We start from the raw sequence: 27448 nt of genomic DNA, 5'->3' as shown, positions 1-27448 counted from the left end.
CTCATTTTCACACAATGCTGCGAGACTGTGGAATTCTCTTCCGCTTACCCTCAGAGAGAACAACAATCGGATGGCATTCCGGAGGCTTCTAAAGACCCACTTGTTCAGTAGTACCTGTTAATCATCCTAGTTGGCTGTCTTGGATTTCAGTTAAAAGCGCTGCGAGGCCTACGGGTAGTCTATGCGCTCTATAAATGTAATTTTTCATTTCATTTCATTTCAACTCCATGTGAAATACATATGGTAATTCCATGTTAAATACATATGCTACCTCCATGTGAAATATATATGATAATTCCATGTGAAATACATAGGTACCTCCATTTGAAATACATATGTTAACTTCATGTGAAATACATATGGTAATCCCATGTGAAATAAATAGGGTACCTCCAATACATATGGTAAATCCATGTGAAATACACATGGTACCTCCATGTGAAATACATATGGCACCTCCAGGTGAAACACATATGGTACCCCCAAGTGAAATACATATGGTACCGCCATGTGAAATACATATGGTACCTCCATGTGCCATATGGTACCTCCATGTGATATGCATATGGTACCTCCATGTGAAATACATATGGTATCTCCATTTGAAATACATATGGGAACTCCATGTGAAATCCATACAGTAAGTCCATGTGAAATAAATATGGTTATTCCAGGTGAAATACAGTAACTCCAAATGAGATACATACAGTAATTCTTTGTGAAATACATACAGTACCTCCTTGTGAAATACATATGGTACCTCCATGTGAAATACATACGGTACCTTCATGTGAAATACATATGGTAACTCCATGTGAAATACATATGGTACCTCCATGTGAAATACATATGGTACCTCCATGTGAATTACATATGGTAATTTGATGTGAAATACATAACGTACCTCCATGTGAAATACATACGGTACCTCCATGTGAAATACATATGGTAACTCCATGTGAAATACATATGGTACCTCCATGTGAAATACATATGGTACCTCCATGTATAATAGATATGTTGACTCCATGAGAAATACGTACAGTACCGCCATGTGAAATTCATATGTTAACTACATGTGAAATACATACAGTACCTCCATGTGAAATACATATGGCACCTCCGAGTGAAATACATATGGTACCTCCAAGTGAAACACATATGGTACCTCCATGTAAAATACATATGGTACCTCCATGTGAATTACATATTGTAATTTGATGTGAAATACATAACGTACCTCCATGTGAAATACATACGGTACCTCCATGTGAAATACATATGGTACCTCCATGTGAAATACATATGGTTCGCCCATGTGAAATACATATGGTACCTCCATGTGAAATACATATGGTACCTCCATGTGAAATATATATGGTACCTCCTTGTGAAATACATACAGTAACTCCATGTGAAATACATATAGTAATTCCATGTGAAATTCATATGGTAACTCCATGCTAAAAACATATGGCACCTCCATGTGAAATACATACAGTAATTCCATGTGAAATAAATATGGTAACTCCATGTGAAATACATATGGTAATTCCATATGACATACATATGGTACCTCCATGTGAAAAACATACAGTAATTCCATGTGAAATAAATATGGTAACTCCATGTGAAATACATATGGTAATTCCATATGAAATACATATGGTACCTCCATGTGAAAAACATACGGTACCTCCATGTGAAATACATACGGTAATTCCATGTGAAATACATATGGTAATTCCTCAACCGATGAAACGTTTAGTGACGCTTGGTTTCCGCTGCTGATCTCCCCCGGTGAAATACCGCAAAAAGACATTGTAACGCCACATTTGTTCTAGAGAAGTATTATTTGGATTTTATTTTTATTGTATTTGTGCAGGTGAAATAAACATAGAAAAGTAGGTTTTTGCGTGGGATGTTTGTTTAGTAATGACATAAAAATAACACCAAATACCAACACGTCATTAGCAGGACAGTTTCAAAAAGAAAATTAATTTTCAGTTCTTTTCAGCAGAATCACTCAGTTTTGTTCTTTTTTTGTCCTCATCTCACCTTTAAGCAAATTGCAAAGTGTTACAGCCGTTTTATGGACCTGGGCTCCCTCCGGCCGACTGCACATGCTTAGGTCTCCCGACCAACTCCTTCCACTGGAGTTTTAAAGGTGCAATCAGTCAATTCTGTTTTGACCGACTTCCTGGAATCTAACAACATACTGGACCCCACCCAGACGGGTTTTAAGCCTCGTCATGGAACGGAGACTGCCCTGATAGCAGTGACGGAGGAGGCAAGAAGGATCCTGGACTGTGGCGGGTCAGCGGCCATCGTCCTACTCAACCTTAGTGCCGCCTTCGACACTGTAAATCACGACATTCTACTCCACCGCCTTGGCATGATAGGAATCTCAGGAACAGCACTCACCTGGATGAGATCCTTTCTCACAGACAGATCCTTCCAAGTATTTGAGAAGGATTTCACCTCCTCCAGTAAACCTCTTAATTGCGGAGTACCTCAGGGCTCCTCCCTGAGTCCCACCCTTTTCAATGTTTATCTCAGTCCTCTAGCTGATGTCGTCCGCCCCTTCGGTGTGAAAATGTTCACCTATGCGGACGACACACAGCTAGTGGTAGTGCTGGACCCACCTCTCAATTCCCACCACAGCCTACACAATTCCTTGGAAGCTGTTGCCGCCTGGATGTCAGGCTCCTGTTTAAAACTAAACGGGGATAAAACAGAGGTAATGCTCCTTGGAAATAACATCATGAAATCCATTGACTCCATCTGGCCCCTCTGTCTAGGTAGCCCCCCGCAACCCAAGGAACAAATCAAGAGTCTAGGCATCTGGCTGGACCAAACTCTTACATTCAACCACCAAGCAACCAAGCTTGCCGCCACCTGCTTCGGGCTAATGAGACTACTTCGAAAAATCCTCCCTCTCCTTCCGTTTCACTCAAGATGGATTATGGTCCAAGGACTAATTCTATCCCGTCTCGACTGCGGTAACGCCCTATACCTTGGGGCCCCACAGTCCACACTCAACAGACTTCATATCATCCAAAACTGCTCGGCAAGAATCCTTCTCGACATCCCTCGCAGAGTCTCAGTCAAAGCCAGATTGAAGGATCTCCACTGGCTCCCTGTGAGAGCTAGAATCGAATTCAAGAGCATGTGCATTGCACATCGCTCCTACTGGGGAACAGGCCCTTCCATCAATCACCCCTTGGTAAAAGCCTATCATCCCAATCGCCCCCTCAGATCCGCGACCTCCTACCTCACCTCAGTACCACGCATCAGAAGAGCCAGATGTGGAGGCCGGTCGCTCTCCTACAATCTGGCCAAGATCTGGAACTCTCTCCCCCTCCCAATCAGATCAGATTCCAATCTACTCACATTCCGAAAGCTTCTTAAAACCTGGCTCTTTAATAAAACTTCTACCTAAATCTTCCCTCAGCTCCACTAAATCCAGCGTATCCGGCTCAACCTACTTTCCTCTGCAGCGCTGGGACGCCTCTGGGTAGCCATCGCGCTATATAAATTCTCTTTCCATTCCATTCCATTCTCTATACAGTCTCAAGTCTCTTCCCATGATGATAAGAGGTTGCCAGAGGCTATTTGAGATGTTACCAACACTGGCGATATCGAGAAGAGCCATTGTAAATGCAGAGTTCAACCATTCTTCTGTTCTTGGGGGGTTGGGGTCTTTCCATTTCAGGCAGATTTCCCTGCGCGCTAGTAGAATAAGACACAGTAAAAGTCCTCTGTCCTTCGCTACCAGGTTCTTTGTTGAAGAGCAGTCATGGGCAAAAAAGACTAGAGTCCCATTACCCTTGATATTTATACCAAAGATCTTGCGCAGGTAGCCCTCTATCCCTCCCCAAAATGTTACAAGCTGTGCACATTCAAAAAAGACATGGATGTCATTTGCTTTAGGGGCCATGCATCTATAACATTTCGGTTCGGGGGATGGGGCAAATTTTGCTATTTTAGCAGGGGTATAATAGATGCGGTTGGTAACAAAGAAATGGTTTTTCTTTAGACTAGCTGATTTGGTATATTTGTATAGAAGATTTATAGAGGGCTCTAATAAATCCTCTATAACAGATTCAAAGGGGGATTGTCTCCACACCAAAGCCTGAGATGGAATATCCTTGTCGTCTGCTTCAGTCAGTTTTGTTCTTGTGTTTGCAGTGTTTGCTTGAGTCGCCAGCAGCTGCAGTATCTATAAGACATGTACGTCATGAGTGTGCAGGGAATGTGATTATTGGGGTACATTTTGTCTTAGTTGTCACAAAGATGTGTCCTGTTTGTTATGTTGTTAGTTGGTATTTATAAAGCACGCGGCTACTCCCAGGAGTGTTTGCTCGGTCTGATTACAGTGGATGTTGAGGACCTGCTTTCAAGTGTCTATTGATGTTTTGCTTGTTTTTTGGTTCTTTGCCTCTACACTCCTGTCCCCCCATGAGGGAGGTCCCCCCACACTGATGCCTTTGGGCACTTGTTGCCTCAGGTTCTGGCTCCACCTTTGATTAAAGGAAGTCAGAGTAGGACAGATTGATGACCCAAGGTAGGGCATTGGGTGCTCAATAACTCAAGGTAGGGCATTGGCTGTTCAATAACTCAAGGTAGGGCATTGGCTGCTCAATAACCCAAGGTAGGGCATTGGCTGTTCAATAACCCAAGGTAGGGCATTGGCTGTTCAATAGCCCACGGTAAGGCATTGGCTGTTCAATAACCCAAGGTAGGGCATTGGCTGTTCAATAGCCCACGGTAAGGCATTGGCTGTTCAATAACCCAAGGTAGGGCATTGGCTGTTCAATAACTCAAGGTAGGGCATTGGCTGTTCAATAACTCAAGGTAGGGCATTGGCTGTTCAATAACTCAAGGTAGGGCATTGGCTGCTCAATAACCCAAGGTAGGGCATTGGCTGTTCAATAACCCAAGGTAGGGCATTGGCTGTTCAATAGCCCACGGTAAGGCATTGGCTGTTCAATAACCCAAGGTAGGGCATTGGCTGTTCAATAACTCAAGGTAGGGCATTGGCTGTTCAATAACTCAAGGTAGGGCATTGGCTGCTCAATAACTCAGGGTAGGGCATTGGCTGCTCAATAACCCAAGGTAGGGCATTGGCTGTTCAATAGCCCACGGTAAGGCATTGGCTGTTCAATAACCCAAGATAGGGCACTGGCTGTTCAATAGCCCACGGTAAGGCATTGGCTGTTCAATAACCCAAGGTAGGGCATTGGCTGTTCAATAACCCAAGGTAGGCCATTGTCTGTTCAATAATCCAAGGTAGGGCATTGGCTGTTCAATAACTCAAGGTAGGGCATTGGCTGTTCAATAACTCAAGGTAGGGCATTGGCTGCTCAATAACCCAAGGTAGGGCATTGGCTGTTCAATAACCCAAGGTAGGGCATTGGCTGTTCAATAACTCAAGGTAGGGCATTGGCTGCTCAATAACCCAAGGTAGGGCATTGGCTGTTCAATAACTCAAGGTAGGGCATTGGCTGCTCAATAACCCAAGGTAGGGCATTGGCTGTTCAATAACCCAAGGTAGGGCATTGGCTGCTCAATAACTCAAGGTAGGGCATTGGCTGCTCAATAACCCAAGGTAGGGCATTGGCTGTTCAATAGCCCACGGTAAGGCATTGGCTGTTCAATAACCCAAGATAGGGATTTGGCTGTTGAATAGCCCACGGTAAGGCATTGGCTGTTCAATAACCCAAGGTAGGGCATTGGCTGTTCAATAACCCAAGGTAGGCCATTGGCTGTTCAATAACCCAAGGTAGGGCATTGGCTGTTCAATAACTCAAGGTAGGGCATTGGCTGTTCAATAACCCAAGGTAGGGCATTGGCTGTTCAATAACTCAAGGTAGGGCATTGGCTGTTCAATAACCCAAGGTAGGGCATTGGCTGTTCAATAACTCAAGGTAGGGCATTGGCTGTTCAATAATTCAAGGTAGGGCAGTGGTTGTAGGACAGAGGTCCTGGGCGAGGGTGTTACATTGTTTCTGCTCTTTCCGCAGGTTTGGTGCCCCGACAAGGAACTACCTACTGTACTGGACACGGACGGTGCCCTCAAGATGTCAAAGAGCCCTGGGATCTATGATGATGAGGAAACCAAAGTGACAGAGGTAAAGTAACCCTTGGGCAGAAAGAAGACACATGGGTATGGAGTAGGAGAGGGTGGGAGAGGCGAGGAGTCAGCCTCGAGTATAGATGCGAGTACACAGGGGCTTTAGCCCCCTGGTGGGTACAGAATGAGAGCACAGAGGAGAGCTGGGGCTGCACTGGGCACTTAGGGGTGGTAACCTTGGGGAGAGGATGTAGCCTTACAGCTAGAGCGATTAACCTCGATGCTGGGGAACCGGGTTGAGTCTTGGCAACTATGCTCAACATCCTGTGATTCTGGGCAAATCACTTAATCTCCCTGTGCCTAACAAAAATGAATGTGTCCATATGTAACAAAACTGGTGCTACTCTGTGTGACACGGAGAGAGCGGTAGAGCGCCGAACCTACAGAGATCTGGCTCTCTTGTCAACTCTCACTAGCACTGGCACACAGTCAGGCTGCCGAGCCCCACGCACACACCTTTACACCATAGTGCCAGGGTGCGTGTGTGTGTGCGAGTCTAGCATAGGTTTTGTACGGGAAGGGTTCCTTTCCAATAGAAAATACTGTGACTAGACAAGTTTTGAAACTTTTTCTACTTTGTATGTGGGCTTCACAGTGCAGCACAAGTGCAAAGTTGGAAAAGAAAGGAGAAGTGAGAACATTTCTCCATTTAATGCCTGAATTCAAGCGCTAATTCTTAGCACAAACCCCTGTCTGCTCTTGTTAGCACCTAGGGTTTTCCATCAAAAAGAATGGTGGTACCATGGGAATGGAACGCGCCTTGACCCTAAGTAATGCAGAGCAGCACTTTGCGCTGGTTTGCATCACTTTTCCTTACAAACCAACTCAAAGATCAATTTGTGTGGCTTTGTAAATCCACAAAAAGATTTTGCATTAAAAAAGTAACGCAAACCCGAACCAAAACCTTTGTAAATGTTTGCCTTGGTGTTTTTTTTCAGAATTTGGAGGATGGGATAATGCTTCACAAACATGGTGGTTGTCCCGTCCGCTGTATTAAAAGTGTGTTGTAGCCTACGGCTCTTGTAATACGGCAGACGGGATACTGCGTCACAAACGTGGAGGATGTCCAATCCGCTATATTAAGTGTGTTGTAGCCTACGGCTCTTGTAATACTGCATTACAAACGTGGTGAATGTACCATCCTCCGTACTAAGTGTTGTAGTTTACGGCACTTGAAATACGGCGGATGGCATACTGCTTCACAAACGTGCTGCATGTCCGGTCCGCCGTACTAACTGTTGTAGCCTTTGGCTCTTGAAATACGGTGGACTGGGTACTGCTTCACAAATGTGGTGCATGTCCCATCCACCATATTAAGTGTATTGGAGACTATGGCTCATATAGTACGGCAGATGGGATATTGCGTCGCCAATGTGGTGATTGTCCCGTTCGCTGTACTAAGTGTTAGAGGCTATGGCTCTTGTAATATGGCGGACTTTATATCCATCATATTTTAAAAGAGTATCCTGCCCGTCAAACTTTGAATATGACCCTAAGTGAGTTGAAAGTAATGGGTGTTGGAATTCTGGGTTCATGGGTACTTTACTTTCCTCCTTTACGCAGGCAGTCGTGTCCGAAGACTTCTTTCCTTATATGCTCGGTTACGAAGTAGCCCAAGAATTGACTAAGATCCTTGTTAGAAATGCAGACTGTCAACAAACTGAGGCAAACCAAAGTACAGGACACCCCGGCTTGATGGAAGAAATCCCTGTGAGTACAGAGTGTGAGGCACAGCCTGAAGAGGATGAGACTAGGAAAGAGGGGAGGCTCATAACTGAGAGGAGGTCCTGTGAGGGCAGAGTCTGAGGATAAGTGAGGGTTAAGTTGAGCATCTTTCTTCAAAGTAGGAATGCTTGATAAGACAGACTGTAAAGTGCACAGAGAGGAAGCCTGGGATGGAGCCAGAAGCCTAGATCTGTTAGTCAAGGAAGGAGTACCGATTGAGTACAGAGTGTAACGTGAGGTGGAGCTAGGAACACAGAGATCTTAGCCAAGGCAGAGTAGAGAATGAGTATTGAGTGTATCGCATACGAGGGAGGGGGCCAGCCAATCAGACGAGATGTACTAAAGGAAGCCCGCAATGCACCAGCGGTGTGCACGATACGAAGCTACGAGCTCTGCTGTGGAGCCAGCTACCTACCACATGTTCACTTGTTTACACTCTGAGAGGTAGGTCCAATTGCAAACTGCAACACAATAACGTGTAACTGAGTACGTGGAAACATCACCATGCATTTAGGTAGTTGTGCATCACACAACTGTAAGGGATGGTTAACAGTGGCTGAGGAGTTTGGGATAAAACATGAATGAATAGGACAGTTATTAGTCAGAGTATGAGGTTAGGAGAGGTGTGTATGAGGGGAGGTGGGGCTGTGTATTAGGGCTTACACCATCCTAGCATGCAGTGTTCGAAATGGACCCCCTGTTACTCACCGCTTCCTTTCATCCCTCTCCGCAGGTCAAAGGGCCTGAGCAGTTCTTGGCCTCTCTTTGCAGGATGGATACCAACATTGGTGACGCCAAGCGGGAGGAGCCTGAGGTAAGGTCCATCAGATCCCTTGGGGCAAGTCTGTGAGTGTGGGATATAGAGGACTAGAGGGCCTGCCAAGATCCCACAGTGCGTCAGGCACAGGGATCGTAAAGGTGCAGGGAGCCGTGAACACCAAGACCCTTCTGGGGCACTCTTCCACAGTGGACCGGTCACACTGGCCCCCTGTGCGCCATTGGCAACTTTCCTTCTGCCCCACCTGGGGCATCTAGCAAAAGGTGGAGGCATAGGGGAGGCTTCCCTGGGAGAAACTGCTGCAAAAGACAGAATTGTGAAGACTTTTGTGGAATCACTCCCAGCTGATAAATATAACTGGTAAAATCTAAATCTAGAAAACATGGAAACTTGGTAAAAATAACTCTATCAGAAAGAGTAGCAAACCGCTAAGCTGCTGTTCAGGGATCCTTTTCACATAAGCCAGAAAAAGGCTGTGGGACACTTGGCATGTGCAAGGCACCCCAAAGGTATGCAGAATGCATGTAGAATGCATGCCAAGGCATGTCTGAGATATGCACGAGGCATTGTGAGAGACAACAAGGACCCCCTGATACCTTTAAATTTCCTGGGTCAGGGCAACATTTCAAGTGTGAGTAAATTACCCAGGCAAATAGAGAAACCAACTAACACCATATTAAAATATAACACAATTCATAAGTATAAAAAAACTCTTGGATGGTTTTACTGTATCCTAGACAGGATACAGTAAAACCATCCAAGAGTTTTTTTTATACTTATGAATTGTGTTATATTTTGTAATCGAGCATATGTTATAATGCAAACTAATTTTTATATCTTATGTGTGTAATTATGTCTATTTTATCAATCAGTATGCAACTGGAATAAGTATTAAATTTGTATTCTAAAATATGTACAAACTGTAGTGGATTACTTTTTTATGTGTTAGTTGGTTTCTCTATTTGCCTGGGTAATTTACTCACACTTGATATGCACGAGGCATGCCTGAGGCATATACAAGGCATGCCCAATGCATGTACATGGCATGCCTGCGACAGTCACAAGGTATGTGTAAGGCATGTAGAAAGGCACACCCGAGGTATGCACAAGGCATGTAAAAGGCATGCATGAGTCATGTAAAAGGCATGCACAAGACATGCACAAGGTATGTATGAGACATGCACAAGGCATGCAAAAGGCATGAGAGCGGCATGAACAAATCATGCACAAGGCATGCACGAGGTATGAACAAGGCATGTGCTACGCATGTACACAGCATGTGCGAGGCATGTGAAAGGCATGTACAAAGCATGCCCAAGGCATGCCTAAGGAATGTACAAAAACAACAAGTGATGGACCGAATGTGGATCAATGTCACACATTCCCCCAGTCAAAAGATCTGGGCCCAAATCCATCGTTTTTTTGCACTCCACACCACCCTGGGTTAGACAATGGCGATATGCAAATCAGCTCTGACCCTGTTGCCCCATGGGAACAGTCCAGTCCGAACTACAAAAGCCATGTCCTTCCCAGAACGGAATCAAGCATCCGAGGACCGGACCGGTTTCGAGGTAACACCTCTCATCAGCCCGGCTAGCTTGACTCCAAGTGGTGTGGAGTGCCTGGGACCCACGTCTGGGCATCCCCAGCGCACTTAGGGCGGCAATTGCAAAAACAACAAGTGATGGACCGAATGTGGATCAATGTCACACATTCCCCCAGTCAAAAGATCTGGGCCCAAATCCATCATTTTTTTGCACTCCACACCACCCTGGGTTAGACAATGGCGATATGCAAATCAGCTCTGACCCTGTTGCCCCATGGGAACAGTCCAGTCTGAACTACAAAAGCCATGTCCTTCCCAGAACGGAATCAAGCATCCGAGGACCGGACCGGTTTCGAGGTAACACCTCTCATCAGCCCGGCTAGCTTGACTCCAAGTGGTGTGGAGTGCCTGGGACCCACGTCTGGGCATCCCCAGCGCACTTAGGGCGGCAATTGCAAAAACAACAAGTGATGGACCGAATGTGGATCAATGTCACACATTCCCCCAGTCAAAAGATCTGGGCCCAAATCCATCGTTTTTTTGCACTCCACACCACCCTGGGTTAGACAATGGCGATATGCAAATCAGCTCTGACCCTGTTGCCCCATGGGAACAGTCCAGTCCGAACTACAAAAGCCATGTCCTTCCCAGAACGGAATCAAGCATCCGAGGACCGGACCGGTTTCGAGGTAACACCTCTCATCAGCCCGGCTAGCTTGACTCCAAGTGGTGTGGAGTGCCTGGGACCCACGTCTGGGCATCCCCAGCGCACTTAGGGCGGCAATTGCAAAAACAACAAGTGATGGACCGAATGTGGATCAATGTCACACATTCCCCCAGTCAAAAGATCTGGGCCCAAATCCATCATTTTTTTGCACTCCACACCACCCTGGGTTAGACAATGGCGATATGCAAATCAGCTCTGACCCTGTTGCCCCATGGGAACAGTCCAGTCTGAACTACAAAAGCCATGTCCTTCCCAGAACGGAATCAAGCATCCGAGGACCGGACCGGTTTCGAGGTAACACCTCTCATCAGCCCGGCTAGCTTGACTCCAAGTGGTGTGGAGTGCCTGGGACCCACGTCTGGGCATCCCCAGCGCACTTAGGGCGGCAATTGCAAAAACAACAAGTGATGGACCGAATGTGGATCAATGTCACACATTCCCCCAGTCAAAAGATCTGGGCCCAAATCCATCGTTTTTTTGCACTCCACACCACCCTGGGTTAGACAATGGCGATATGCAAATCAGCTCTGACCCTGTTGCCCCATGGGAACAGTCCAGTCCGAACTACAAAAGCCATGTCCTTCCCAGAACGGAATCAAGCATCCGAGGACCGGACCGGTTTCGAGGTAACACCTCTCATCAGCCCGGCTAGCTTGACTCCAAGTGGTGTGGAGTGCCTGGGACCCACGTCTGGGCATCCCCAGCGCACTTAGGGCGGCAATTGCAAAAACAACAAGTGATGGACCGAATGTGGATCAATGTCACACATTCCCCCAGTCAAAAGATCTGGGCCCAAATCCATCGTTTTTTTGCACTCCACACCACCCTGGGTTAGACAATGGCGATATGCAAATCAGCTCTGACCCTGTTGCCCCATGGGAACAGTCCAGTCCGAACTACAAAAGCCATGTCCTTCCCAGAACGGAATCAAGCATCCGAGGACCGGACCGGTTTCGAGGTAACACCTCTCATCAGCCCGGCTAGCTTGACTCCAAGTGGTGTGGAGTGCCTGGGACCCACGTCTGGGTATCCCCAGCGCACTTAGGGCGGCAATTGCAAAAACAACAAGTGATGGACCGAATGTGGATCAATGTCACACATTCCCCCAGTCAAAAGATCTGGGCCCAAATCCATCGTTTTTTTGCACTCCACACCACCCTGGGTTAGACAATGGCGATATGCAAATCAGCTCTGACCCTGTTGCCCCATGGGAACAGTCCAGTCCGAACTACAAAAGCCATGTCCTTCCCAGAACGGAATCAAGCATCCGAGGACCGGACCGGTTTCGAGGTAACACCTCTCATCAGCCCGGCTAGCTTGACTCCAAGTGGTGTGGAGTGCCTGGGACCCACGTCTGGGCATCCCCAGTGCACTTAGGGCGGCAATTGCAAAAACAACAAGTGATGGACCGAATGTGGATCAATGTCACACATTCCCCCAGTCAAAAGATCTGGGCCCAAATCCATCGTTTTTTTGCACTCCACACCACCCTGGGTTAGACAATGGCGATATGCAAATCAGCTCTGACCCTGTTGCCCCATGGGAACAGTCCAGTCCGAACTACAAAAGCCATGTCCTTCCCAGAACGGAATCAAGCATCCGAGGACCGGACCGGTTTCGAGGTAACACCTCTCATCAGCCCGGCTAGCTTGACTCCAAGTGGTGTGGAGTGCCTGGGACCCACGCCTGGGCATCCCCAGCGCACTTAGGGCGGCAATTGCAAAAACAACAAGTGATGGACCGAATGTGGATCAATGTCACACATTCCCCCAGTCAAAAGATCTGGGCCCAAATCCATCGTTTTTTTGCACTCCACACCACCCTGGGTTAGACAATGGCGATATGCAAATCAGCTCTGACCCTGTTGCCCCATGGGAACAGTCCAGTCTGAACTACAAAAGCCATGTCCTTCCCAGAACAGAATCAAGCATCCGAGGACCGGACCGGTTTCGAGGTAACACCTCTCATCAGCCCGGCTAGCTTGACTCCAAGTGGTGTGGAGTGCCTGGGACCCACGTCTGGGCATCCCCAGCGCACTTAGGGCGGCAATTGCAAAAACAACAAGTGATGGACCGAATGTGGATCAATGTCACACATTCCCCCAGTCAAAAGATCTGGGCCGAAATCCATCGTTTTTTTGCACTCCACACCACCCTGGGTTAGACAATGGCGATATGCAAATCAGCTCTGACCCTGTTGCCCCATGGGAACAGTCCAGTCCGAACTACAAAAGCCATGTCCTTCCCAGAACGGAATCAAGCATCCGAGGACCGGACCGGTTTCGAGGTAACACCTCTCATCAGCCCGGCTAGCTTGACTCCAAGTGGTGTGGAGTGCCTGGGACCCACGTCTGGGCATCCCCAGCGCACTTAGGGCGGCAATTGCAAAAACAACAAGTGATGGACCGAATGTGGATCAATGTCACACATTCCCCCAGTCAAAAGATCTGGGCCCAAATCCATCGTTTTTTTGCACTCCACACCACCCTGGGTTAGACAATGGCGATATGCAAATCAGCTCTGACCCTGTTGCCCCATGGGAACAGTCCAGTCCGAACTACAAAAGCCATGTCCTTCCCAGAACGGAATCAAGCATCCGAGGACCGGACCGGTTTCGAGGTAACACCTCTCATCAGCCCGGCTAGCTTGACTCCAAGTGGTGTGGAGTGCCTGGGACCCACGTCTGGGCATCCCCAGCGCACTTAGGGCGGCAATTGCAAAAACAACAAGTGATGGACCGAATGTGGATCAATGTCACATATTCCCCCAGTCAAAAGATCTGGGCCCAAATCCATCGTTTTTTTGCACTCCACACCACCCTGGGTTAGACAATGGCGATATGCAAATCAGCTCTGACCCTGTTGCCATCCATCCACGAGATCCAGCGGGGGACAGCTAGGTGCCGAGTGGGTGCTGAGCGTTGCGGGCGGTGTGCCATTGTCGCTCCCACCCCCCCCCTGAATCTATGGGGCGTGGCTCACATTGAATACAAACTTCTGGGCTCCTCGCAATAGAGGTAAATCCCCTAGCCTTTTGGTTTGTATTTTTAACGCACCAATTTTTACACATAGTGCTACTTTTTAACTTTCACTGCCTACGGCAGGGTAGGCCTTAGCGCGCCTATACCTGTTGAGGTAACACTCGCTTACTGGTCCTGACGAAAGCCCTGTAAATTTATACACTTAAAGGGCAGAAACATGTTGACCTTCCCCTAACAGGGAAACACCAGTATTTCTTTTGGATAGTTTCCCTGCACATAGTTCTTAATTTTAATATGTCAAGTTGACCAGCGAATAAATGATTTTTTGGGACAACCTCTAACATTTTTAACCACACCTTTTTCACTCTTCACTCTCACAAAACCTGCTCCGCAGTCTCCTGGCGTCGTAGCACACTGGGGAGGTACTCGATCTCCCTAGTGGACCCGATGATGAAGCATGTCACCACTAGGGTGAGTGAGGGTTTCCTGAAAAAATCACGAATTTTTTCTTGAAAGTTGGTCCAGTCTTTTGACCAACCACAGCTGGCCTCATATTTTTACGTGCTATCTCCAATATATTAACGCCATACTGACGGACACTCTTCCTTTGTTGATATATCATTATAGAGAGGGGCAGCTGTCAGTTTTACCTTGACGATTGAGCCCCTGCCGGCCTGGGTGAGGTCAGATACTCTGTTTCGTGGCTTCCAGTGGTCCCCGACAATCAGCGACAGAATATCCTTGTATGCAGACGATGTCTTATTGTTTCTGGATGACCCCATTGTGACGGGCCCTTCGGCCATCTAATTTCTCCAGATATTTGGGACTTAATCAAGTCACCACATGAACAGGTCCAAGTCGTCACTTTACCCCACTGCCCAGTATCTCATGGCCACGCCATGGGCACCTGAGTTACAAGAGCTCCCCTCAGGATTAAGGGGTATTTGTTACTGAAGATCGGACCCGAGTTTATGAGGACAACCTCCAATCTGAGCCTGGAGAAAGGCAGGGACCTCTGGTACTCCCTCCTGCTGTACTTACTCAGATGCTCAGCCACAATCAAGACGCCGCTGCCCTTATGCCAGCTCTAGAATCACCCTTTTCCAATTGCGCGTGGTTTCTTCCCTCAAGCCAATGCGCTGATATGAGATATTTTGTGGGGTGGGGGAATGCCCCTGAAAAGTACTGCAGGCCTGCCTTTGAAGGCGGTGTAGCAACCCCAGATACACTGTTATACTACAGAGTGGCCAACTTCTTGGTTATTATTGACTGGTGGTTCGGGGGGTTTCAAGACCAGTAGCGGGATGGGTTATAGACCAAAACAACCTCCCGCATTTACTCCACGGTGGAGAAGTTCTGTGTTCCGTACCCGCCTCCATGTTGGTGGTGCTGTTAATCTGAGCAGCGGCTGCAAAGGCCATGGATGCGCCAGCAGACTCACGTTGGAGACTCGACTGTGGAGGGTGACTAGACTCCTGCAGGTCTCTGCACTCCCTGGTTTCGTCTAGTAGGACACTATCGATATATCGACCCTGGGAGACGTTCTCCATAATGGGTCTATCCAATCATTTCAGGCACTGCATACGGAAGTACCACATCCTAGTTTTTCTGCTACATCCAGGTCTGACATGCACTCACGCCGTACTTGATGAACAACATGGTCATTCCTGAATACTCTCCCCTAGAGGTGAAAATTCTGCTCACCAACCTTAAGGAAAAGAAACTATCGTCCTCTATAAGATGCTGTTGCGCAATCAGCCAGATCCTATGGTTGGGGTGAGGGAGGCATGGGCACGGGACTTGGGGCTATTGGAGGACGGGGACTGGATTGGAGCGCTGGCTGCCCCAGGGAAAGCTGTGATAGCCTCTCAGTTCCATTTGCTTCAACTCAAACATCTGCATCGCATTTACCGCACAAGGGCTCTGCTCTTCAAAATGGAGCCTTGTTGCCTGCACTGTGAAAACCCCACGGGGACCTGTTGCACACATTTTAGCGCTGCCCGGCCTTATCACACTTTTGGGAGGAGGTATTGGGGTCCTTTGATACAGCATTAGGTTGGAGAATCGCTACCCAAAATTGATCCCTCTGTGCATCACGGAGGACATGCAGGCGCTGCTCTGGTTGGACCTGCTGATAGCCAAGCGTGAGATTGCAAGGGCACGAAGACACTGAGGCCCCACCCAGAGCGGGGCGGACCACAGGTATGGGTTACTGCATGGACTTGGAAATCCTGTATACCTAGCCAGGGGTTTCCCACAGAAGCATCATGAAGTCTGGAAAGATTGGGCTGGTCATAGAGGGCTGCACCTAGAGCCAGGCCCATCCACGCTGTGGTCCTTGGAGGCGGAGAGACAATCCTTTGGGGTTGCCTTCAACTGAATTTATGGGACAATGTTTGATGGATTGTTACTCTCTGTTTTACTCCCTGGTAAGCCTCGAGTGGGGTGAACCTGTGTGGCTTCCCCTGTGGCTCTGCAATGTGAATTGTGGAGGTTCTGTTGTATTTTACTGCAGGCTCTGTGCCAAACTGGGGTGTGTTTCAACAAGGTGAAAACTCAATAACATCTTGTTTTTTGTAAAAGGAGGATGAAAGGATGGGTAGATGGATAAAAGGAGGCTAAAAAGAATGGATAGATGAAATGAAAAGGAAGGAAGGAAGGAAGGAAGGAAGGAAGGAAGGAAGGAAGGAAGGAAGGAAGGAAGGAAGGAAGGAAGGAAGGAAGGAAGGAAGGAAGGAAGGAAGGAAGGAAGGAAGGAAGGAAGGAAGGAAGGAAGGAAGGAAGGAAGGAAGGAAGGAAGGAAGGAAGGAAGGAAGGAAGGAAGGATAGATAAATGGATAAAAGGCAGATGAGAGGGTGTATATATGGATAGAAAGAGGGTGAAAAGATAGATTGGTGTCAGGAAGGTGAATGGATGAATAGATGGATGGAGGGAAGACGGATAAAAGCATTGATAGATGGTTGGATGAAAGGGTGAAGGGAGCTCTCCTGTGGAGGGTCATACTCCTGTATGCGGTGTGATTCAAGGTATGGTTCAAGTGGGGAATTGCATTTCTCTGGCACCCCCTTGCCTCTTTTCTCTCCTCCAGGCCAGCACTGAAAGCCTTGCCAGAGGAGACGACCTACCCCTGTCCTGGGGAGAGTTTGCTGATGTTTTATTAAGTGAGAATGTGGCAAAGGAGTGGAGAAACAAGAGCCGGTCAATGAGACGAAACCTGATCAGAGTGAAGAAGAAGAAATCAGAAAGAACCCGGCCCCGGACTCAGGATTTTAAAAACAAGACACAGGAAGATATCAAGGAGGTAGGTTCATCTTTTCCTGCACAGAATATGATTCAGAAAATACTAGTTTTAGCAATCGGGGCCTCATTTACAATAGTTTGCCGCAGGGCTGCACTACACGCCTTCCTGCTGCGCTGCCCGAGGGCAAAAGAAAAGGGCAGGAGTGTGGTGTATCCTTCAGATAGAGCTCATTCCTGTCCTCTTTCCCTATGCTCAAAGGGCTGCTGTGCAGCAAAGCAGGCCCCATTGCGCCGTGGAGCAAGGGTGCCTGCGTTGTAGGGATGATTGTTTTTGTGCAGGAAGGGGCACCTTCCTGCACAGAAAAAATCAATGGAGGCGATTTCCTCCTTTTATGTGTGCTGCAAAATGCAGCACACATAGAAAGAGGAAAAGACAAGGAGAAATAATGTTAATTATCCTAGTTGCGCTTCCCCTACTGATTCAAATCAGCAACTTGCGTGGCATTGCCTCACTCCATATCTACAAGGCCATGAAAAGCCACGCAGGGTGGCTTTACGTGGCCTTGTAGATATTGCTAACCCTGTGCACCACCGGAACATCACAAACGTTCCTTGGATTTTTGGTTGGCAGAGGTATGCACCCTGTCCAAGCAGGAACCACAATCCTAGTCAAGGTAAGTCACAACACTCTCTAAATTGTCCTGTGTCACCCTCTGGTAGCCAGGCAGAGCAGTCAGTCTTAAGAGGCAATGTGTAAAGTATCTGTGCAACACTTCAAACAGTAACACAGTCAAAACACCATAAAAGAGTCTACACCAAATTCCTAAAGCAATCCTTCGATTACACAAGAGGACCCACTCTCACTCACTATCTCATGCTCACGAGGTGCACTGTGCTAAGGACCAAAGTGCTGCACTCTTTGGAGCTGAAGCTGGGGGTTGAGCTGACACTCAGAAGCCGGCGACTGCAGGGAACCATTTTATAAGATCAGTTTTCTCAGTTCCGGGTCGCACTCCCCAAATTCCGCTTTTCTTTTTTCATAAGTATCAATCTAATCTCAGATGTGGCACAATGGAGGCCCTAAATATATTGGAGATGTCCCTGGTCCACGTCGGAGCTAACAGATTATGGGGATTCTCTAGGGAATCTGTTCTCCTGTTGAGAGTACTTTGCCCCTCGTTGCATGTAGATTCGTCCAGTGTCTCTAGATTTGGAGCCGACCCATTATCGGGTTGCAGAAATAATTCTAAGATCCGACACCTCAGGACCAACTGTATTTGCTTTCAGTCGCTTTTTGTTAAATGTAGGGTACAACTCAAAATGTTGACGTATGGCCTAATCTAGATCTTGGCGGATGGGTTACGCACGCACAGCGGTAACGGGTATCCCATCCACCGAAATATAAATCCCATTATGTCCTCTGGGATGTATATTTTAGCACACAAGACATCCATCACCGTTGCGACGGGGTACCCCGTCTGCCCAGATCTAAATCGGGCCCTTAGCTGGCTTAATGAATCGCTGTTAAGATATTTTCGGGTGTGTTCGGCTAGGTTCTTTTAAAATGTCAGATACTTTGCACTTTATAAACCTGGCACTTTCTAATGTTACGCTGCTGTACTGTCAATCAATTGCACTAATTTGATTTTGTACGTTACTTAATTTTATAACGGTACCCTTCGTGCAGGCCTGATAACTAACTTTTTAATGTATACTGTTTTTAGAAAAATTATGGAAAACTATATGTATTTTCAGATTATATGGTTGATTTACACACATAATTATGCAGTGTTTGCACAACCTGGCCTTTGGAAAAGATTCCTATGGTTGCACTATGATAAGCTCTACGGTACAAATATGTAGCATCAACCAAACTTTACATAGTTTTCATTTTATATATGTTGTGAGACTGTTTTCATTGTGCTTTTTTTATGTATTGTTATTGTATGCTTTGATGGTTATGGCAACTAAATAAAGTACTTTTGAGACAGCAGACTCTACACCAGGTTAGAAACATAGAGCTTAATTTTATAAATAACACAAGACCAAAGTGATAAAAATCCAATAAGTAGAAGTCGAGATATTAATTTTTAAAGAATAATATGCAAAATAGCGCTTAGAAGCAATAAGCGCTTAAGTGGGTTGTCTGGTCACACTAGACCAGGTCAAATCCAAAAGTTCAAGATGACCACAATCGAGCACGGGTCGGATACAGTTCCAGGTACGTCCCACTGACGTTTTACCTTCTCAAGAATTTTGCCAAGGGTCCTGTTCACGGGGGAGAAGGTTGCCTGGAGCAATGAGAGTGTCACTGGTGGGGGTCCACAGAGAGCAAAGAGCCACCTGGCATCGCAGGCAGGTGGGCGGGAGCCTTACGGTTACAGGTGGAGATACGTGCTGTGCAAAGAGACAAACTTGCGGCTAACACTGGATATTTGTGGGAACAATGAGGTTCAGGAGGGAACAGGACAGTTCTTTGTTGCAAAGAGCCCAAAAGATTGATTTCAGGAGCCACAGATCACTTCCAAGGGCCCAGGGCCTGAAAGCCGCCTCTTGGAGGCCTGGAGCTTGTTGAATGCGGATCCAGAAGCTGTGGGGAGCCTGTTATGTTCCCAAGGCTCAGATCAGGAGGCCAGCTGCCTAGCCCTTCAAGCCACTCTGGTGTCCTGGGTTCAAAACGGAGATTGTAGGTCCAGTTCTTCTCCAGGCAAGAGGGCAGCAGTCAGCAGGTCAGCACAGCAGGGCTGCAGCTCCTTCGGAGTGGCAGTCCAGAAGAGCGACAGTCCTTTCCACAGCACAGCAGTCCTTCTTCCTGGCAGAGTAGCCACGGTTCTAGAGGTGTACTAAAATGGTGGTGTCAGAGGTCCAGTACTTATACCCAGTCGTTCTTTTTAAGTTGGTCCTCCCTTCCTGCCCTGGCTCCAGACTCACTACAGGGGGGTTATGCAGCCCTTTGTGTGGGTACCGGACTCAGCTCATTCTGGTGTAAGTGCCAGCCTCTCCCTCCTATCATGCACAGTATGGCCCATCCGTATGTAGCTCCCCTTGTATGTGGCTGTCTAGAGGGGATGCACAAAATCCAGCTGTCCCCAACCCCAGACGTGTATTCAGAGAAAGGTAGCAGGCACAGAATGGCTAGAGCAAGTAAATGCCAACTTTCTAAAAGTGTTGGGATTTTAAATAGTGAGTTTTGTGACACCAAACTTGAAAAGTCTATCTCTTTACAATTCGGAATTACACTTGTAGGAAGCTGGCTCTGTATATACTATTCCAAAATAAGGTATAGTGTGCAGAGTTCAGTGGATCCCCAGAGGTTCAAGAAGATGACACTAATGCTCTCTTTTGGTATAGTGTGGTCAAGCAGTTAGGCTTATCAGGGAGCAATGCTAAGAATTTGTTGTACACACTCTGGCAAGAAATGATTACACACACACAGTGAATAAATTCAAGACCAATGATTATACAAATATTACTTTTCATATATTTATTTCTTAGAACCAAAGATACTTTTGCAGTAAAATATGTTTTGCAATATAACAGTTTTCCAACGTAAAAAGTGGACACAGTGCATTTTTCAATCAGCACAGTGTTATCCTTTGAGAGGAAACACAAATAGCAATATGCAGGTAAGTAAAGGATTTACAGTATTGAGCTTTTGGATGACGAATCAGTACCAGGTAAGGTCCAGGTAAGTGGCCTCACTGCACCCCCAGCGGCGCTGGGGCGGCCGGCCGCAGCAATGTTATCCAATGGAGAAAGGGGGCAATTAACGTGGAACTACTTGCAGATAAGTAGCGCGGTTTTGTAACTCAGTATCCGGGGGTTAAGGTAAGCACAGGGGGACACCAAGGCAGCACTAAACATACACCCTCAGCGGCACAAGGGCGGCCGGGTGAAGTGTGCCAACACAGCATTGGGTATCCAATGTAAGCCAATGGGGAATATCTGACTTTGAGAAAGGCAGCAGGCTCAGGCCAGGAGACAGGACGAAAGAAACCTACAGCGGCACAGGTAAGTTGGGATGTGCTGGAGTGTCGGGACACCATAGGTAGATCTCCCCAAGGCCAGGGGCTTCTGGTGAAGGGGTTCCTTTGGCGTCAGAAAGCAGCTTACCGATGCGGTCTCAGTTGGGGGGGGGGAAGTCGTTCAGAGGCTGCAGGGGTCGACGTGGAGTCTGACAGGGGTCAGCCCAAAGGGGCTCCTACTCAGGATCACTGGGGAACTTTTCCTGGACTAGTGGGCCTCTTGGACTTGGGCCGTGGGTGTCGGGTGCAGAGGTCAACTTTGAGATTCCACAGCATAACTTTGGTGTTTAAATCTGGTTGTCTTCTGGACAGGCCCGCTGTCCATGGGAGATCTGGAGTCTTTTTAGAAGGCAGGCAGTCGTCCTAGGGTTCTGGAGATTACAGGGCGGCGGGGCAAGTAGCCTTCAGGGTCTTTGAGGGCTGCAGATAAGTCGGTAGGGCTGGGGCCAAGTCAGTTGGTGTCTACAGTCTTCAGTGCTGCACAGCTCTTCTTTGTCCTCTTCTTCATGGGTTGTTGGTAATCTCAAGAACAAGGTTCAGGGGTGCCCGTAAATACTCAATTTAGGGGCGTCTAAGGGGTTAGAAGGTAGTAGCCGATGGGCTACTTACCTTTAGGGTTACTACACCCTTTGTATGTCCACTCTGGGGAGGGGTTACCCCTAACCCTATTGGCTAGAAACCTTTAAAACAATCTGGGGATCCTCAAAGAATGGGGTCACTTCAGCTCTGGACGCCTTAGGGGTGGTCCTGGCTGAGAGGGGACACGCCTCTCCTGATTACTCATTTTTCTGCTGACCTTGCCACGAAAAGTGGGGCTAGGTCAGGGGCGAGTATCTCCACTATCTGGAGAGGCCCTGGTCAGCATAACAAAGGTCTGGAAGGCTTTGAGGCTCACTGCCTTTCAATGCTTTGGGGTAGGTATGAAGCACTTCCACTCAGAGCAGGCTTTGTTACCGAGCCACAAGAGGAAAAGGTTCCCACCTCAGGGGGTCAGAAACATGTGTAGAGGTGGCAGCTTGGTGCAGACCAGTCAGGCATACTCTAGTTGGTATGATTTAGGGGAGACCTCTGAGGTGCCCTCTGAGAGCATTTCTTAAAATATCCACCACTGGCATCATCATGGGTTTATTAATTTGAGATATTTGGTTCCAAACATCTTGGGATTCAGTGAAGCCATCATTGAGCTGTGGAACCCATAATGACAAGCTCCCAGCTCATGTACTCAGCATGGCTTCACTGTGCACTTATAATGTCTAAGAATGGACTTAGACACTATACGGGCATATCTGCTCATGCAGTTATGCCCCCACATGAACTACAGTACACCCTGCCTTAGGACTGTAAAGCCTGCTGTAGAGGTGACTTACCTATACCTCTGGCATTGCTGGTAGGCCTGGCACAGAGGGATGTGTGCCAAGTCGACTCTTCACTTTTATCTGCAACAAAACATGCAGACTGCAATATGTCTGTGATTGGTAAGAGCTCTTTAAGGATGGCATATTACATGCTGCAGCCCTTAGGGACCCTATCTGGTCACAAGGCCCTTGTTACCACTGTTACCTTTTATAAGGGGCTTATATGTGAGTCAGGGGTGTGCCGATTGTGGAAACAATGGTGCAGTTTTGAGGACAGAACACGGGTACTGGAAACCTGTGTAGCAGGGAGCCAGTACTCTACAGTCAAAGTTGAATCACAAGCCAGGCAACACGTGTATGTGTGGGGGGTGGGGTTCTGCAACAGAAACCCAATTCCTTATAACACTTAAAAGAGGTAATAAGGTAATCCCAATGTTATCTTATTGGAGCGATAGGCCTTGCAGTGGTGAAAATGAAATTGGAAGCTCTCACTATCAAGACATTTAAAACTTGAAAGTACATGTCCTGCCTTTTAAATACACTACACCCAGCCATGTGCGTCATACATGGCCAACCCTAGGAGTGACTTATATGTATAAAAGGTTTGGGCCTGGCAAGAGCTTTATTTTGCCAGGTCGATGTGGGAGAGTTAAACTGCACACACAAACTCTGCAACGGCAGGCCTGAGTCATGGTTAAAGGACTACTTAAGTGTATGGCACAATGAGTGCTCCAGGGCCACTAGTAGCATTTATTTTCAAGGTCCTGGGCACATGTAGTGCACTTTACTAGGGACTTATACGTACATTGAATATGCCAATTGGTGTAAGTCTCTGTTACCATGTAGAGGGGAGAGAGCACAAGCACTTTAGCATTGGTCATCTGTGACAAAGTGCGCAGAGTACTAAAACCAACAAACACAAGGTCAGAAAATAGAGGGAGGCAGGCAGGCAAAAAGTTGGGGGAAGACCCACCATAAGTGTGTCAGGTCTAACAATTTGCTATTGAATGGTGCACATAAATCGATCAATAATTGTGTTTCATTTAACTGTGGCACATTATACATAGAGCACCTCAAATAACACGGAGTCCATTTGCATTTCAGCTTCAATAAGAAGTGACGTTTGAAAGAAAACATTTTAGATCTGATTTAGATAGATCCACGTGATACTTGGCTTCTATGCTTGCTCTAAGCCCGTGCAGGAGAGTACAGCAAATTCGAAACACAAGATGGAATTCAGAGACTTGAAAAAAGGTAATCACTATCACGGTTCTTAGCACAAAAACAACTTCTAATGACCTTTATCATTAGAAGAGATCACATCACAAGATGTCACATAATGGCGTGACCAGGATCATATGAAACAACAGTGAGGCTATTAATGCAGATAACATGAGCAATGCATTGTATTTAGGTACTGATGTATGTACTAAGGAGCCTTGTAATGCGGCTCTTGTAGTGCCTTCTTACTTCAAGCTGTTGAAGATGATGTCTGATGTTCTCCAATCTCAGCTCTTGGATCTGTGAATCACTAATTTGAGCGAAGTCCAAGTAGTTTGGTCTGCAGACGTTTACCCGAATGCATCTAGTTGGCTTCCAAACTCAGAATTTGGGGTGTAGAGACTTCCACATACCAGGTCCTTGAATCCCCAGAGCTCATTCTCCAGGCTTCATTTGCTTGAAGGACCATGGATTGATGGGGTAGGCGGACAAGGATATGAGGAGTGTTGTACTGCATCAACAAACAAGGTGGTAAAGTGAACAGAGTAGGAGGCTGAGAAGTAGTGAGGAGAGATTAAACTCTGTAGCTGGAGCTTACTAGCAAACCATTGGTCTTAGTTCCTTAGATGTTGTGTCGGCTAAAGCTGGAGCCTCAAAGTAGGGCCTTGGTCTTCGCCCCTTGAAGTTGAGGCGGCTAAAGTTGGAGGCTCAAAGAAGGTCCCCTGCATTAGCCACTTTGAGGTTGAGGCTACTAAAGTTGTCCTTGTCAACACTTCATCCAAAGCAGCCTCTGAAGTGACAAAGTTGGTGCTTCCTCACATGAGCATGCGGATATAAGGGCGAAGGCTGCTTCAAAGAGTCATTACGATTCCTAATGTTCCTTTTTGAGATGGAACATTCATGCTTATTCGGCACAATCCTGATTCAAGAGTGACTCCCTGGCACAGATTACAAAAAATGGAGACACCTCAACCTTCTTGAAAACCGTGAAAAACATTTATATTTCTCAGATTCATTTAGCTACTTGGTTTACATTGGGGGGGGGGGGGGGGGGGTGCCCATCAGGAGGATCCTCTGGTTTAGGGATTGGAGGGCTGATGCCTTTCAGAAAATCCTAGCTTCCTAAGCTATTCCTCTAAACTCTTATTCACAAATTTCTTGAAACATACCTTTCGAGCACATAGACATCCTTCTTTCTTTTCATGGGACGCAAAGCCACAGAAATGTTGTCCAATAAAGCTCCCCATTTAGTATCACCAGGAGTGGCAATATAATGTGGCAATATTCACTTTAGATCAGACTCTGTTCATGTCAAGTCTCTGCAGAGGCCCCGGTTATGCGTGTTCTCTTTATGTCATCCCTCTGGTCATGGGTTTATGTTAAGTCCCCGCAGTGGTCCTGGTCATGTCATGTGTCTGCAGAGGTTCCGGTCATGCGTGTGCTCTATGTCAAGTCTCTGTAGAGGACTGTTCAGGTGTGGGCTCTGTTTATGTCAAGTCCTCGCTGATCTCCTGGTAATGTTTATGTTAGGTCTCTGAATAGGTCCCGCTCATGTGTGGGCTTTATGTTTGCAAGGTCTCTGCATAGGTCATATACATGTGTGGGCTCTGTTTATGTCAAGTTCCTGCAGAGCTCCTGGTCATGTTTATGCCAACTCTCTGCAGACGTCCCAGTCATGTGAGGGCTCTGTTTATGTTAAATCTCTGCAGAGGTGCTGGCCATGTGTAGACTCCGTGTATGTCAAGTCTCTGCAGAGGTCCTGTACATGTGAGGGCTCTGTTTATGGCAAGTCTCTGCAGAGCGACTGGTCATGTGTGGGCTTTGTTTGTTAGGTATCTGCAGAGGTCCGCAGAATGTGTGGGTTGACTCTGACTGAACCAAGGAGGGCGAGGGAGCTCTGGATGCATCCGGCTCCTTTGCACAGGAGGAACTCATCAACACTAATGTAGAAAATGGTCACATCCTCTGAAAACAACTAACTGATAGAATCCCGCAGTGACATGAATTATCCATACATGGGAAAGTTGGAAACAGAAACACAAATGCACAGCTGGCTGAGAATAGTTCTTAATGAGATACCATAACATTTCATTTCTGAACCAAAGAATTAAAAATAAAATACATAAATTGACCTTTACTTTCTTACTGTTCTTCATAGGATGACAAGGAGCCAGCTGTGTGCATTGAGGAGAAAGCAGAGCTAACCCCAGAGGCCTCCAGACCAGAGGAGGAAGCTGTGACTCTTGTGAGCCAAGGAGACCAAGTACTTCAAGAAGAGGTGCGCACAGTCACCTCCTGCAGCCGCCTTAGGCCCAGCAACTTCATGAACGCCATCAGAACACTACTGAGGCGCATCAGCGTAAGAGATTGGCTAGCCAACAGGGCTATGTGCTGGCCACATGGTGGGATCCGCCGAGTAAGCCCCATGTAACTTCACTTCCACAAATGCCTTGGGGGATGCTCGGCTCACTGCTCCCAACAAATAATCCCTTATGTGCCTTACAAAAGATAAAACAAGTCTAAAAGTGCAACATGCCTAAGTGTCAGCCTTGAAAATTAGAGGAAGAAATGGCTAAACTGCTGCAGTCACACACAGACGTTCAGTGCATTCGCTCAGTACAAAGAGTTGCCTATTCCTTCTTTGATTCATGTTTGAGTTATGGCTTATTTTTGCTCCCAGTATACTGTTCTGTGCCGAAGGAGTGCGTACCTCACTCACTGAAGAGCTCCTTGTGTTGCCGCCAGACAATGTCTGTCTGTTGTAGGTCAGACACGTGTGCTGAGCAAGAGGATATTGAAGAATTTTTATATATATATATATATATATACATGTATGTGGCACACCACAAATATTAAATGGAGGTTTTACACAAATTTTGTAAGATGTGTGGCTCTCTGGTTGTGACATATCTTGAAAGAATTACACAATAATTTGCTTGTACTTTTTATTGACTGCTGCAGGACCCTTCACTGACTCGGATGTATCCGTCACCGCTCTCTGGTCAAGTTCTGTTCTGTTATGTTTATTTGTATCATGCGCATGTCACCCGGGAGGGGATCCTGGCATCAAAGAAGGGTGGAGCGGCCGTAAATGGAGCCTATTGGAATAGCCTGGTTTTCAGTTTGTTGTGGAATTTTGTGACTGAGCTGGCGGCTCTGATGTGGAAGGGGAGGTCATTCCAGACTTTGGTGGCCGCAGGGGTAGGAGCTCCGAAATCGAGCTCCTGGCACTGAAGATAAATATTCTAGCAGTGCCCCCCCCCCTCGAAGCCCAGCACCTGGCCCCTCACCGGATTGCCGAACTTGGGGTGCAGCCTGACTCGCGTTCGAAAGACAGGGAATTGCTCGCCGAATCACTCCCACAGGTGATCGGCGCTCTCCTGCCCTCTCGCGACCCCAGAACACCTCGTTACAGGAGCCGTTTTGGAGCGACAGTCCTTCTCCTGACCTCAGCTGCTGTGGGACGTCCTCCATTCACCGCCTGCAGAGGAAGCCGGCCGCCGCACAGATGCCACCCAAAACCGGAACTGCACGAGTCTCGCAGCTCACCACCTCCACGCCTGTCCCAAAAATGGCGCACCGCGAGGACTCTCTGGCACGGGAACACCAGCTGCAACTACCCACAGGACTCCTTGTCACAGGCTCAGATGAGTTGCGCTGGCGTTAAGCCCCGGCGACCTGACTCCTGACTCCTGCCTTCTCTCGCCAACAAGCA

General features: G+C 47.3%; 1 protein-coding gene across 1 annotated transcript in view; it reads left to right on the top strand.

Annotated features, from left to right (window-relative positions):
* LOC147678847 (uncharacterized) overlaps window positions 1-26164 on the top strand; it is an 86602-nt gene extending 60438 nt beyond the window's left edge. Inside the window, exons 12-16 of the mRNA XM_086945760.1 lie at window positions 6027-6134; window positions 7700-7846; window positions 8595-8675; window positions 16981-17193; window positions 25892-26164. Coding sequence (XP_086801886.1) covers window positions 6027-6134; window positions 7700-7846; window positions 8595-8675; window positions 16981-17193; window positions 25892-26164 — 822 coding nt within the window. The remainder of the gene's footprint in view (window positions 1-6026; window positions 6135-7699; window positions 7847-8594; window positions 8676-16980; window positions 17194-25891) is intronic.
* Window positions 26165-27448: the final 1284 nt, after the last annotated feature.

The sequence above is a fragment of the Lissotriton vulgaris genome, chromosome 12, assembly GCF_964263255.1.
Source record: "Lissotriton vulgaris chromosome 12, aLisVul1.2, whole genome shotgun sequence".
Taxonomy (NCBI): domain Eukaryota; kingdom Metazoa; phylum Chordata; class Amphibia; order Caudata; family Salamandridae; genus Lissotriton; species Lissotriton vulgaris.
The sequence above is the reverse complement of the archived record's forward strand: the minus strand, read 5'-3'. Positions and strand labels throughout refer to the sequence as shown.